This window comes from Narcine bancroftii, chromosome 1 (genome assembly GCF_036971445.1).
Source record: "Narcine bancroftii isolate sNarBan1 chromosome 1, sNarBan1.hap1, whole genome shotgun sequence".
NCBI classification, from domain to species: Eukaryota; Metazoa; Chordata; class Chondrichthyes; order Torpediniformes; family Narcinidae; genus Narcine; species Narcine bancroftii.
Genome location: NC_091469.1, coordinates 493,389,013 through 493,402,881, shown reverse-complemented (window position 1 = coordinate 493,402,881; position 13,869 = coordinate 493,389,013). Strand labels below are relative to the sequence as shown.

The window sequence follows — 13,869 nt, the reverse complement described above, 5'->3', positions numbered from 1 at the left end:
ATCTATTGGCTGAAGAACAACGACAGATACGAGCTACAGCTTCTCAAAACTGACTGGCTCTCGATTACTTGTTGGCTGCTGAGGGCGGAGTTTGTGGAAGATCGATTGATGACAACGGTCACAATGGTCAGGCGGTTGAACTTTTTACTGGTGACTGAAGGTGGATACACACAGCCCTTATAGCAGTTGGACTCATTACTTTAGCCATCATGATACTTCCCTGGCTAATGACTTGTGTGCAGTGTTTAATTCAACGGACCCTTCGTCAGATCCCTACAACCCAAAGGATGTATGTTTCCCGAACTCCGTCTGATAATGCTGAGATTGCAGTTTGTTTACTGACTCGCTGGGGAAAAAGACCAAGTTTCCAGTTGAGAATTTACTAAGCGTAGCTAAAGAAAAAGTGTGGATTGTGAGAGATAATAGAATATAGGAAGTAAAGCTAGTATGAATGAAATAAGGAAGACTGGACTGGACTAGAGGAACTTAAGTAAGTGCTGAGTAGGGTTACGCAAGTATAATAGAATAAGGGTCTTATGGTGATAGAAAGAATTAGCAAGTTCTGATATAGAATTGTAAGTCCTGGGGGTTGAGATGTGTGAATAAGAACAAAGGCAGATTCATGAATAAGGACAATGACATGATGGGACCCAGACAGGATACCCCATGGTCTTTCAAGTTTACAGAAACTGCATGTAGGCAGAATTACCAAATGCCAAACCAGGAGGCAGAAGAATGTTGGGGGCGAGGGTACCTCTACACTGAAATGAACTGTATAAAAGTTGGGTGAGCCCCAGTATATGTGTGTATTCCCAGAGTAAGGGGAAGCACCCAACTTTGCACTGTTGTACAATAAATGTTCTTTGTTCTCAATTTTTGTCTTGAGTGAAATCTGTGAAGGTAATTCTGTTTCTCACAACATTGTTCAAAGTTTGTGCAAAGGCACCTGGAGCCTGGGCTGTGTGGCTTAAGCAGAGCTCTGGAATTTTAAACGAACCCTGTGTTGTGAAGTGTTTGCAAAAAACCTGCCACAACTTATCTCCTTCATACACAAATAATCTGTCACAGTCCATGTGAATACTTGGCCTGCACCTGTATTGCACCGAGGACCGGAGATTACTGTTTCGCCAGGTTGTGCTGGTGCAATTGGACGACAATAAACTTGACTTGAAACAGTGTCCTCCATAGAGCAAAGATGATGACACGTGCCGACGTTTCGGGCTCGAGCCCGTCATCAGGGTACGAGGACGCGTCAGCAGGCACTGAAATTTGTTTGCCCCCTGATGACGGGCTTGAGCCCGTAACGCGGCCACGTATCGTCATCTTTGCTCTTTGGAGGACACTGTTTGACCAGCTGAGCTTCTCCAGCGTCCTGTTTATACTTCAACCAGGCTGCCTGAGGACTTCTCATTTTTATTTTTTATTTTACATTTCCTGCTTTCATTTTACATTTTTGACCGTGTTTGATGTTCTGATTTATTTCTCTGACTGGCGAGGGGAGAGGAAGCGCCGACATGAGCCTGATGACCTTGTGTTCTTTAATGGCGACCTCTGCCCCAGGGAGGCACAAGATGGCGGCGGGCTTCGCCCCACGTGACCCGGCGGGCTTCGCCCCACGTGACCCGGCGGGCCGCCGCTCTCGCGAGGACCCATGCATTGCCGTGCAGGGCTGAGGCCGACATCTCGCGGGAACGGCGTTGTCGCGAGAGTTGGTTCGGCGGGGTGGATGGCGTCGCTGGCGAGTTTTCCTCAGGTAAAGGTCGGCGAGCGGGGAGGGGAGAGAGGGCGGCCCGGGCGGCGCTCGAACACCCGGCCGCTTCCATCCGAGCCACGGGTCCGACAGCGGGAGGCAGGACGCAGGAAGCCGGAAGCCAGGCGGCCTGTCGGGCGGTGCCACCGAGGCCTGGGTCGGCGTGGTGGCCCGGGGGAGGGGGAGGGGAGGGGGAGGAAGGGGGGAGGGGGAGGAAGGGGGAGGGGAGGGGAGGGGGAGGAGGGGGGAGGAGGGGGGAGGAGGGGGAGGGGGGGGAGGAGGGGGAGGGGGGGGGAAGGGGGAGGAGGGGGAGGGGAGGGGAGGGGGGAGGAGGGGGGAGGGGGGGGAGGAGGAGGGGGGAGGGGGGGGAGGAGGAGGGGGAGGGGGGGGGAGGAGGAGGGGGAGGGGGGGGGAGGAGGAGGGGGGAGGGGGGGGGAGGAGGGGGGAGGGGGGGGAGGGGAGGGAGAGGGAGGGAGGGGAGGGGGAGGGAGAGGGGGGGGGAGGGGGTCGAGGAGGAGGGGGTGGATGGACGGGGAGGGGGTCGAGGAGGAGGGGGTGGATGGACGGGGAGGGGGTCGAGGAGGAGGGGGTGGATGGACGGGGAGGGGGTCGAGGAGGAGGGGGTGGATGGACAGGGAGGGGGTCGAGGAGGAGGGGGTGGATGGACAGGGAGGGGGTCGAGGAGGAGGGGGTGGATGGACAGGGAGGGGGTCGAGGAGGAGGGGGTGGATGGACAGGGAGGGGGTCGAGGAGGAGGGGGTGGATGGACAGGGAGGGGGTCGAGGAGGAGGGGGTGGATGGACAGGGAGGGGGTCGAGGAGGAGGGGGTGGATGGACAGGGAGGGGGTCGAGGAGGAGGGGGTGGATGGACAGGGAGGGGGTCGAGGAGGAGGGGGTGGATGGACAGGGAGGGGGTCGAGGAGGAGGGGGTGGATGGACAGGGAGGGGGTCGAGGAGGAGGGGGTGGATGGACGGGGAGGGGGTCGAGGAGGAGGGGGTGGATGGACAGTGAGAGGGGTGAGGAGGAGACTGGAAGGAACATACAGGAGGGAGGAGAGGGATGAGAAGCTGGGGGGAGGAAGAGGAGTGTGAAAGAGACAGGTCAGGGAGACTGATGGGGAGAGTCATTGCTGGGAGGAGAGCCTTGGAAGAGAGGGTGGTTTTGTGATGTGTGGGGTGGAGAGAAGGCAGGGGAATGGGGTTTGGAGGAAAATTACGTAACACTTGAATGGTCTCATTCTCCTTCTATGACATGGGTGTGGCAATGGAGGGGGTGCATGGGGGTGGTTGGGCTGGTGGGAAGCTGTGTGTTGGAGACAAGTTGAGAGCGAGGTGGAGCATGGACGGAGTGTGCGGGAGAAGGGGAAATCCATGTGGATAGGGGAGAGCAAGGGTGGGGGGGGAGACAGGAAATGTGGATGGGGGCAGGGTGAGGAGCCAGTGAGTGTGTATGGTGAAGGTGGGAGGAGGCAGAGAGGATATGAATGGGGATTGGAGAGTATTGGCAGTGGGATATGTGTGAGGTAGTGGGGGAAGGGAAGGTGAAGGTGGATAGTAGATGGAGGAGGAGCATGTGGAAGAGGGGATGGGTTGTATAGGGCAAGTGGGATGGAGGACAGGTGAGAGGGTGAAGTGGAGGGAGCAGGAGGCGCAGAATGGGGATGGTGCAGAGAAGTGTGGATAGGTAGGGAATGTCTGGGGGCACTGGGGAGGGATGGGAAAGGGGGGAAAGATGTGGGGATGGTGTTGTGCAATTATGGGATGGGTGGATGGTGGGGAGTGGTTTGGAGGTAAAGGGTTGACTTCGGTAGTCAAAGGCTGCAGTGGAGATAGAAACGGGGTGGGGGTCAAAGGTGTGCTGGAAGTACGAAGGGTACGTGGGAAGCTGGAGGTGGGTGGGAATTGCTGAAGAAGGAAGAAAACACAGAAGTGAAAGGAACTCAGCAGGTAGGAAGTAAAGATAGGTAACCTTAATTTTGGGCCTGACCCCTCCTTCAAGGTATGAGTAAAAAGCAGGAAGATACCTGAATTAAAGGGCTGGAGTGAAGGAGAGAAAGGGTAGGGGGAGAAGTACAGACAAACATTGTAAATTGGATGTGGATAGGGGACAGGAGAGTGGAAAGGTGAGAATGAATGGAGGGGTGTTGTCTCAATGTAGAGTTGGGGCAAAGGAAACAGATGGTGAGAGGAAAGGTACATGGGGAGAGATGGGGGAAACTAATGGAAATTAGAGAAATCAAGACTGGTTTCATGAGTTTTAGTGGTGCCCTGTTGGAGGGGTAACTAAGAGGTGTCTTAGAGTCTGGTTTTGATCATATAGTGGTCAGTGTGCCAGACCACAACAGCACCACCCTTGTCTGGTTTTGATGATGAGGTTGGTAGTTGTGTGGAGGGCAAAGTATTCAGAGGAGGTGAGATTGGAATGAGTGAGGGGAGTAGTGAAGTTGCTGCAGTTGATGACTCGATGGCAGTGGGAAATATTAAGGTCCCAAGCAGGTGTCAGGCTGGAACTAAGTATCCAGGAGGTGGACGAAGGTTTAAAGTGGGGGAAGGAGCTTGCACTGCGTGGGTGGAGAATCTTGGTTGTACAAGTTAGCAGAGTTCAAGCCAATGAAAGAAGTGTACGATATCGTGGTGTGGATGAAGGGGAACGAAGGTGATGCCTCTACTGAGGACAAAGCAGTCCATCTGAGAGAGGGGAAGGTCAGAGGAAGAGGATGGTAAAGACCAGGTGGTAGGGTTTGGGGGAGGAGGAGGAGGATGTGGTGGGTCAGGAGGTGGAGGGTAGGAAGATTCTAGGGGAGGAAGGGAAGGGTTGGGGGGGAGGGGATGCGTGAGAGCTTGCAACAGAGGCCCAGTCCTGTGATCTGCCGGAGCCAGGGCGAGGGTTCAAGATTCAATTTATTGTCTTATAATGTCACATAAAATTTTTTTGTCTGCTGCAAGGCAGACAGATTCACCACTGGCAAGAGTTGCCTAAGCGCCTCTTACAGTCAGAGAGAAGCAAAAGAGAGTCCCCCCAGAGGTCACCGAGCGTCTGTAGATTCACCTCCAGCGCTTCTGCAGCCACACAGTCTAGTCCAAATCCTTGGCAACCTGAACTCCAGATCCGAACTTCCACACTGTCAGGGACCCTCCAGTGCCCTCGACACCTCCTTGCATTCTGGTTCTGATACCTGGTACCCCCTCCAGCCAGTTTGAACCAGTCTCCAGTAGTGACGGAGGCTTGGATCTAGAGGCCACTCTCTCACACACTATCACTGAATTAATCACTTCATGTCATTTCCCTCCCATGGCCTCCAACCATATTGTTTCCCAACCTCATACTGTCCGGTTCTATCTCCTACCCAAAATACACAAACCCAATTGTCCCGGCAGACCTATAATTTTCGCATGCTCCTGCCCCACCAAACTGGTATCCATTTTATCCTCAAAGAAAACTTCCTCCCTGACTCACCTGGTCCATCTTCAACAATGTTTTTCCCTTCCTGGATTTCCACCTTCATATACAGTGTAACAAACCCACTAACTCCCACAGCTACCTTGACTACCCTTCCTCACATCCTGCAAGAATTCTATCTCCTCTCAATTTCTCTGTTTCTGCCACATGTTCCCAAGATGAGGTCTTCCAGTCCAGATCTTCTGAAATGTTAGTCGTCTTCCACAAATGTGGCTTCCCCTCTACCACCATCTACTCAACCCTCACCCACATCTCCAACATTTCCTCATCTGACCTGGCCCCCTCTGTCCCCAGACACAACAAATCCCTCCCCCCCATCCTTATCCTCACCTACCACCCCACTAACCCATGCATCCAACACATAGCCTCTGGAATTTCTGGTACTTACTTCCTTGTACACTCATCACCTCTCACCAATTCTCTCCCACACCTTCTCCCTCACCAAGGTCTGGGGCCTGAAACAGGCCTTTCAAGTGAAGGAACACTTCACTTCTGTATCCTTAGGACTGATTAACTGCATCTGGTCCTCCCTTTGTGACCTTCTGTTCTTTGGAGATAATGGGCACAGATTGGAGGGTTGCTTCATTGAGCACCTTCACTCCGTCTCCACCATTGATGGAGACCTCCCAGAGGCGAACTATTTCAGTTCTGTGTCACACTCCAATACTTGCATGTTTGTCCATGGCTTTATGTACTATCCCACCAGGACCACCAGCAAATTGGAGGAAGAACACCTGATTTTCTGTCTAGGCACTCCAGCCAGATGACATTTAACATAGACTTCTCCGGTTTCTGGTAACCTACTCTCATCTTCCCCCTTCCCCTTTCCAGTTCTCCTCCCTCCCTTCACCATGCCATCCTTCCTCTCCTTGACTTCTCATTTAACTCATCCCACTTTCTCCATGATGAAGGGGTAGCCATGGGCCCCAGCAGTGCCTGCCTTTTTGTTGGCTATGTGCGTAATCCATGCTACAAGCTACACAGACAAGGCCCCTTAACTCTTCCTCCACAACATTGATGACTTCTTTGGTCCTGCTTTATCCACTTTCTTGCCAATTTCCACCTGACCTCAAGTTCACTTGGTTCATCTCTAGTTACTGTCTCACCTTTCTTGATCTTTCTCTATCTCAGGCGACATATCCTCGACAGACATCTTCTACAACCCCACCTTCCGTGCTAGATCATTCGAGATGTCCTCTTTCTTCAAAAGAGATTACTTCCCCTGTACCACCATTACCTTTACATCTTCCCTGACCTCAGGAATAATAAGGACAGGATTCCCCTTGTCCTCACCTACACCCCACCCGCTTCTGGATCTAACATGTAATTATCTGCCAATTACTACGTGATCCAACAACCAGACACAACTCTCCACCTTTGGCAGGGACCACTCCTTTTGTGACTCCCTTGTCCACTCCCTTCCCACTAATTGCCTCCTTGGCAGCATCCCCTGTGACTGCAGGAAGTGCTGCACTTGCACCCACCTCCTCCCTCACCACCATTCGGGACCTCAAATAGTCCTTCCAAGTGAAGCAACACTTCACTTGTGAATCTGTAGGAGTCAACTACTGGATCTGTTACTCCCACTGTGGTCTCCTCTATGTCGGAGAAACTGGATGCAGACTGGTAGATCACTTTCCTTAAGCACCTTCGCTCTGCTGCATTAGTGGGGATTTCCCAGTGGCCACTCCTTTCAGTTCCAAGCCCCTTTCCCTTCATGACATGTCTGTCCATGGGCTCATGCACTACAAGACTGAGACCACCTGCATATTGGAGGAAGAACAACTTGTGTTTGACCACCCTCCAACTGGATGGCATTAACCCCCCATTTTCTTCCGATGTCCCCTTTCTAGCTTCCTCCCTCCTTCTAGCCCCTTTGATACTGTATTCCCATGGACATGTCCCATCTTAGGAAGTCGGCTTGCTTGTTCACACAAAACCAAAAAAAGCTGGCTCTTAAGTAAAATATGCTCTTATCACTGAGACTACCAACCGAGCTGGATCGAAGATGGGTAAGTAAACCACCCCCCCGCCCCCAATCCATCTTGCAGTTCTTTCACACAGTGCTTGAAAGGAAGATGAAACCTGGCTTTCAAACTCTGTATAAAAGGGGTTCTGTCTCCTTTCTTCCAGCTCAGCATTCACAGTTAAAATGCCCCCTCTTCCCCCCCCATTCAATTCTCAACTTTCTTCTGTCCTATCCATATGCAATTGACACCTTTTTTCTGTTGGCCTGTACTCCTCCATGGCCTTTTAATTCATATCTTGAATAAGAGCTCAAGCCTGAAATGTAAGCCCCTTTACACTTGCATCCCAGTAAATTGGAAGGGGTTTAGGGGTTAGGAAGAGGAATGGGGGTTTGGGCCTTTCACCTCTGGTGTTTGGCCAGTTCTACCTTTAATAGGAAGTGCCTGCAATGCAATTGCCCATTTCACACTTGCCTGATCTCAACACCAGCATCTGCAGACACTGGGGATTGTATTAGGGGTTGAGGCTGGCAATCCCCAGAGTTGACTTGTCATCATCTGATGCCAGCGTTGAGCAGGTTTTGCTTTCACGCCAGACACTTTAAAGGCTGATTGGTGTTTAATTTCTGAGATCACTGGCAAATGTGAAAGGGAGTGTAGATGACATATCTTTACCCCCTATCGGTGCTGTGAGATCTGTTGAGTTCCTCCAGCATTCCTGTGTTTCATCTACATTGTCTTCAGATTTCATGTTTCATAGATAATGTGGTAGTGCCTGGGGGTTGTTGGCCAGTTGATGTTTATATGACTGGTATTCAGAGAGCTGAAAGTTGATTCTGGACCAAATAAATACCACTGTAGTACAAATTAGTAAGGGCAAGATTCGTTTTATGTTGTTCACTGTTGGGTCACCATTCAATTCCACTTCAATTCCCCTTGTTCAAATTATACTGAAACTTACGTCTAAAGTTAGAGCATGTGATTCTAAATGGAGCTAGGTGACTTGAAGAGCTTGTGTTCTTAGGCTTGACATGATGGCATGCATATCTTGGTTATGTAGGTGTGGTCATTTATTGCCCTTTTCAGACATGGTACTCTTTGTTCAATCCAATAGATGCTGGAACCCTTGGGAAGCCCCACGTTGCAGATGATGCTGGTAGGTCTTTGAAAATGTTTCATTGGTGCATGCCATGCTGATTTTGTCAACAGGGAAACAACAGTTAATTGAAGCAGGATGAGAGGTTCAACCACTAGTGTAAAGTGTCCATGTCCCTGTTTTTTAAATAGGTTGAGTTGTACTGCTGGTAGGAAACTACTGATATTTCTCAGTACATTGCAGAATGTGATGTGTCTGGTGAGCATTTCTTCCCCATTTCAAACAGCTGTTGATGTTGGTGTACATTCACAAATCAGGTGTTGGGAGTTATGTGAAGTTGTCTAAAACATTGGAGTTGCCAAATTTGGAGTATTCTGTGCAGTTTTGATTACCTACTTGCACGAAAGATAGCAATTAGATAGATTGCAAAATAAATTTACAAGGATGTTGCTGGAACTTGAACAGCTGAATTACAAGGAAAGGTTGAATAGATCTGATTTTATTCCCTCGGGTTTCAGAGATTGAGCTCAGATTTGATGAGGTGTACAAAGTTATAGACAGGGTAAATATAATGCTTTTTCCACTGAGGTTTAGGTGAGATGAGTGAAATAGAGGACATGGGTTAAGAGTGAAAAGAGGACATCTGGAGGAAAGCCTTCACACAGAAGGTGCTAAGATTAGAACAAGCTGCCAGTGGAGGAGGATGCAGGTTTGAATTTGACATTAAGGATTGCACAGATACATGGATGGGAGGGGTATGGAGTGCTGGTGATTAAGGTGCATTCATTGGGAGTAGGCAGAATAGATACAGAGTAGATAGACAGAATGGCCTGATTCTATGCTGTTGTGTTCAATGGTTTTTAGAGTACTTTAATTACCGAGGCTACAAGGTGGCATGCTGAGTGCTGGAAAATGCTAGTTATGGAGGTGATGGGATGGTGGGTCCAAGTGCCAGTGCCTTTGCTCTGTGACCATGACTGTTTCTACTTGCCTGTACAAGACCCCAACTTGCAATGGTCCAAATTACGATTTTTCGAAGTTACAATAGGTAGAATCTGTACTATACTCTCTCCCGACAGCCCGCTATCAGTTCCCACACTGATCCCACTGCGCTGCCCCACTCACTTCCATCAGCCCCACACCTATCCCACTGCCCTGCTCTCTCCCGACAGCCCGCTATCAGTTCCCACACTGATCCCACTGCACTGCCCCGCTCTCTCCCAACAGCCCTACACTGATCTCACTGCCCTGCTCTCTCCAAACAGGCCTGTGTTGTTCCCCACACTGATCCCACTACCCTGCTCTCTCCAAACAGGCCTGTGTTGTTCCCCACACTGATCCCACTACCCTGCTCTCTCCAAACAGGCCTGTGTTGTTCCCCACACTGATCCCACTGCACTGCCCCGCTCTCTCCCAACAGCCCCACACTGATCTCACTGCCCTGTTCTCTCCAAACAGGCCTGTGTTGTTCCCCACACTGATCCCACTGCACTGCCCCGCTCTCTCCCAACAGCCCCACACTGATCCCTCTGCCTCGCTCTCTCCCAACAGGCCTGTGTTGTTCCCCACACTGATCCCACTGCACTGCCCCGCTCTCTCCCAACAGCCCCACACTGATCTCACTGCCCTGCTCTCTCCAAACAGGCCTGTGTTGTTCCCCACACTGATCCCACTGCACTGCCCCGCTCTCTCCCAACAGCCCCACACTGATCCCACTGCCTCGCTCTCTCCAAAAAGGCCTGTGTTGTTCCCCACACTGATCCCACTGCACTGCCCCGCTCTCTCCCAACAGCCCCACACTGATCTCACTGCCCTGCTCTCTCCAAACAGGCCTGTGTTGTTCCCCACACTGATCCCACTGCACTGCCCCGCTCTCTCCCAACAGCCCCACACTGATCTCACTGCCCTGCTCTCTCCAAACAGGCCTGTGTTGTTCCCCACACTGATCCCACTGCGCTGCCCAGCTCTCTCCCAACAGCCCCACACTGATCCCACTGCCTCGCTCTCTCCCAACAGGCCTGTGTTGTTCCCCACACTGATCCCACTGCCTCGCTCTCTTCAAACAGGCCTGTGTTGTTCCCCACACTGATCCCACTGCACTGCCCCGCTCTCTCCCAACAGCCCCACACTGATCCCACTGCCTCGCTCTCTCCCAACAGGCCTGTGTTGATCCCCACACTGATCCCACTGCCTCGCTCTCTTCAAACAGGCCTGTGTTGTTCCCCACACTGATCCCACTGCACTGCCCTGCTCTCTCCCAACAGCCCCACACTGATCTCACTGCCCTGCTCTCTCCAAACAGGCCTGTGTTGTTCCCCACACTGATCCCACTGCACTGCCCTGCTCTCTCCCAACAGCCCCACACTGATCCCACTGCCTCGCTCTCTCCAAACAGGCCTGTGTTGTTCCCCACACTGATACCACTGCGCTGCCCAGCTCTCTCCCAACAGCCCCACACTGATCCCACTGCCTCGCTCTCTCCCAACAGGCCTGTGTTGTTCCCCACACTGATCCCACTGCACTGCCCCGCTCTCTCCCAACAGCCCCACACTGATCTCACTGCCTCGCTCTCTCCAAACAGGCCTGTGTTGTTCCCCACACTGATCCCACTGCGCTGCCCCGCTCTCTCCCAACAGCCCCACACTGATCCCACTGCCTCGCTCTCTCCCAACAGGCCTGTGTTGTTCCCCACACTGATCCCACTGCACTGCCCCGCTCTCTCCCAACAGCCCCACACTGATCTCACTGCCCTGCTCTCTCCAAACAGGCCTGTGTTGTTCCCCACACTGATCCCACTGCACTGCCCCGCTCTCTCCCAACAGCCCCACACTGATCCCACTGCCTCGCTCTCTCCAAACAGGCCTGTGTTGTTCCCCACACTGATCCCACTGCGCTGCCCTGCTCTCTCCCAACAGCCCCACACTGATCCCACTGCCTCGCTCTCTCCAAACAGGCCTGTGTTGTTCCCCACACTGATCCCACTGCGCTGCCCAACTCTCTCCCAACAGCCCCACACTGATCCCACTGCCTCGCTCTCTCCCAACAGGCCTGTGTTGTTCCCCACACTGATCCCACTGCACTGCCCTGCTCTCTCCCAACAGCCCCACACTGATCCCACTGCCTCGCTCTCTCCAAACAGGCCTGTGTTGTTCCCCACACTGATCCCACTGCACTGCCCTGCTCTCTCCCAACAGCCCCACACTGATCCCACTGCCTCGCTCTCTCCAAACAGGCCTGTGTTGTTCCCCACACTGATCCCACTGCACTGCCCTGCTCTCTCCCAACAGCCCCACACTGATCCCACTGCCTCGCTCTCTCCCAACAGGCCTGTGTAGATCCCCACACTGATCCCACTGCCTCGCTCTCTCCAAACAGGCCTGTGTTGTTCCCCACACTGATCCCACTGCACTGCCCTGCTCTCTCCCAACAGCCCCACACTGATCCCACTGCCTCGCTCTCTCCCAACAGGCCTGTGTTGATCCCCACACTGATCCCACTGCCTCGCTCTCTCCAAACAGGCCTGTGTTGTTCCCCACACTGATCCCACTGCACTGCCCCGCTCTCTCCCAACAGCCCCACACTGATCCCACTGCCTCGCTCTCTTCAAACAGGCCTGTGTTGTTCCCCACACTGATCCCACTGCGCTGCCCAGCTCTCTCCCAAAAGCCCCACACTGATCCCACTGCCTCGCTCTCTCCCAACAGGCCTGTGTTGTTCCCCACACTGATCCCACTGCACTGCCCCGCTCTCTCCCAACAGCCCCACACTGATCTCACTGCCCTGCTCTCTCCAAACAGGCCTGTGTTGTTCCCCACACTGATCCCACTGCACTGCCCCGCTCTCTCCCAACAGCCCCACACTGATCCCACTGCCTCGCTCTCTCCAAACAGGCCTGTGTTGTTCCCCACACTGATCCCACTGCGCTGCCCTGCTCTCTCCCAACAGCCCCACACTGATCCCACTGCCTCGCTCTCTCCAAACAGGCCTGTGTTGTTCCCCACACTGATCCCACTGCGCTGCCCAGCTCTCTCCCAACAGCCCCACACTGATCCCACTGCCTCGCTCTCTCCCAACAGGCCTGTGTTGTTCCCCACACTGATCCCACTGCACTGCCCTGCTCTCTCCCAACAGCCCCACACTGATCCCACTGCCTCGCTCTCTCCAAACAGGCCTGTGTTGTTCCCCACACTGATCCCACTGCACTGCCCTGCTCTCTCCCAACAGCCCCACACTGATCCCACTGCCTCGCTCTCTCCAAACAGGCCTGTGTTGTTCCCCACTCTGATCCCACTGCACTGCCCTGCTCTCTCCCAACAGCCCCACACTGATCCCACTGCCTCGCTCTCTCCCAACAGGCCTGTGTTGATTCCCACACTGATCCCACTGCCTCGCTCTCTCCAAACAGGCCTGTGTTGTTCCCCACACTGATCCCACTGCACTGCCCTGCTCTCTCCCAACAGCCCCACACTGATCCCACTGCCTCGCTCTCTCCCAACAGGCCTGTGTTGTTCCCCACACTGATCCCACTGCACTGCCCCGCTCTCTCCCAACAGCCCCACACTGATCCCACTGCCTCGCTCTCTTCAAACAGGCCTGTGTTGTTCCCCACACTGATCCCACTGCGCTGCCCAGCTCTCTCCCAACAGCCCCACACTGATCCCACTGCCTCGCTCTCTCCCAACAGGCCTGTGTTGTTCCCCACACTGATCCCACTGCATTGCCCCGCTCTCTCCCAACAGCCCCACACTGATCTCACTGCCCTGCTCTCTCCAAACAGGCCTGTGTTGTTCCCCACACTGATCCCACTGCACTGCCCCGCTCTCTCCCAACAGCCCCACACTGATCCCACTGCCTCGCTCTCTCCCAACAGGCCTGTGTTGATCCCCACACTGATCCCACTGCCTCGCTCTCTCCAAACAGGCCTGTGTTGTTCCCCACACTGATCCCACTGCACTGCCCCGCTCTCTCCCAACAGCCCCACACTGATCCCACTGCCTCGCTCTCTTCAAACAGGCCTGTGTTGTTCCCCACACTGATCCCACTGCACTGCCCCGCTCTCTCCCAACAGCCCCACACTGATCCCACTGCCTCGCTCTCTCCCAACAGGCCTGTGTTGTTCCCCACACTGATCCCACTGCACTGCCCTGCTCTCTCCCAACAGCCCCACACTGATCCCACTGCCTCGCTCTCTCCCAACAGGCCTGTGTTGTTCCCCACACTGATCCCACTGCACTGCCCCGCTCTCTCCCAACAGCCCCACACTGATCTCACTGCCCTGCTCTCTCCAAACAGGCCTGTGTTGTTCCCCACACTGATCCCACTGCACTGCCCCGCTCTCTCCCAACAGCTCCACACTGATCTCACTGCCTCGCTCTCTCCAAACAGGCCTGTGTTGTTCCCCACACTGATCCCACTGCGCTGCCCCGCTCTCTCCCAACAGCCCCACACTGATCCCACTGCCTCGCTCTCTCCCAACAGGCCTGTGTTGTTCCCCACACTGATCCCACTGCACTGCCCCGCTCTCTCCCAACAGCCCCACACTGATCTCACTGCCCTGCTCTCTCCGAACAGGCCTGTGTTGTTCCCCACACTGATC

The 13,869-nt window shown here is 53.8% G+C and overlaps 1 protein-coding gene across 6 annotated transcripts in view; it reads left to right on the top strand.

Annotated features, from left to right (window-relative positions):
• Nucleotides 1–1,636: 1,636 nt before the first annotated feature.
• The window catches only part of LOC138752013 (poly(U)-binding-splicing factor PUF60-like), a 114,917-nt gene continuing 102,684 nt past the window's right edge, over nt 1,637–13,869 (top strand). For 4 of the 6 annotated variants that reach the window (XM_069915171.1, XM_069915168.1, XM_069915169.1 and 1 more), the window contains exons 1-2: nt 1,637–1,753; nt 8,292–8,333. In XM_069915171.1, the coding sequence (XP_069771272.1) occupies nt 1,652–1,753; nt 8,292–8,333 (144 nt within the window). In that variant the 5' untranslated portion in view covers nt 1,637–1,651. The other 2 variants (XM_069915170.1, XM_069915167.1) reach the window with 2 other exon arrangements.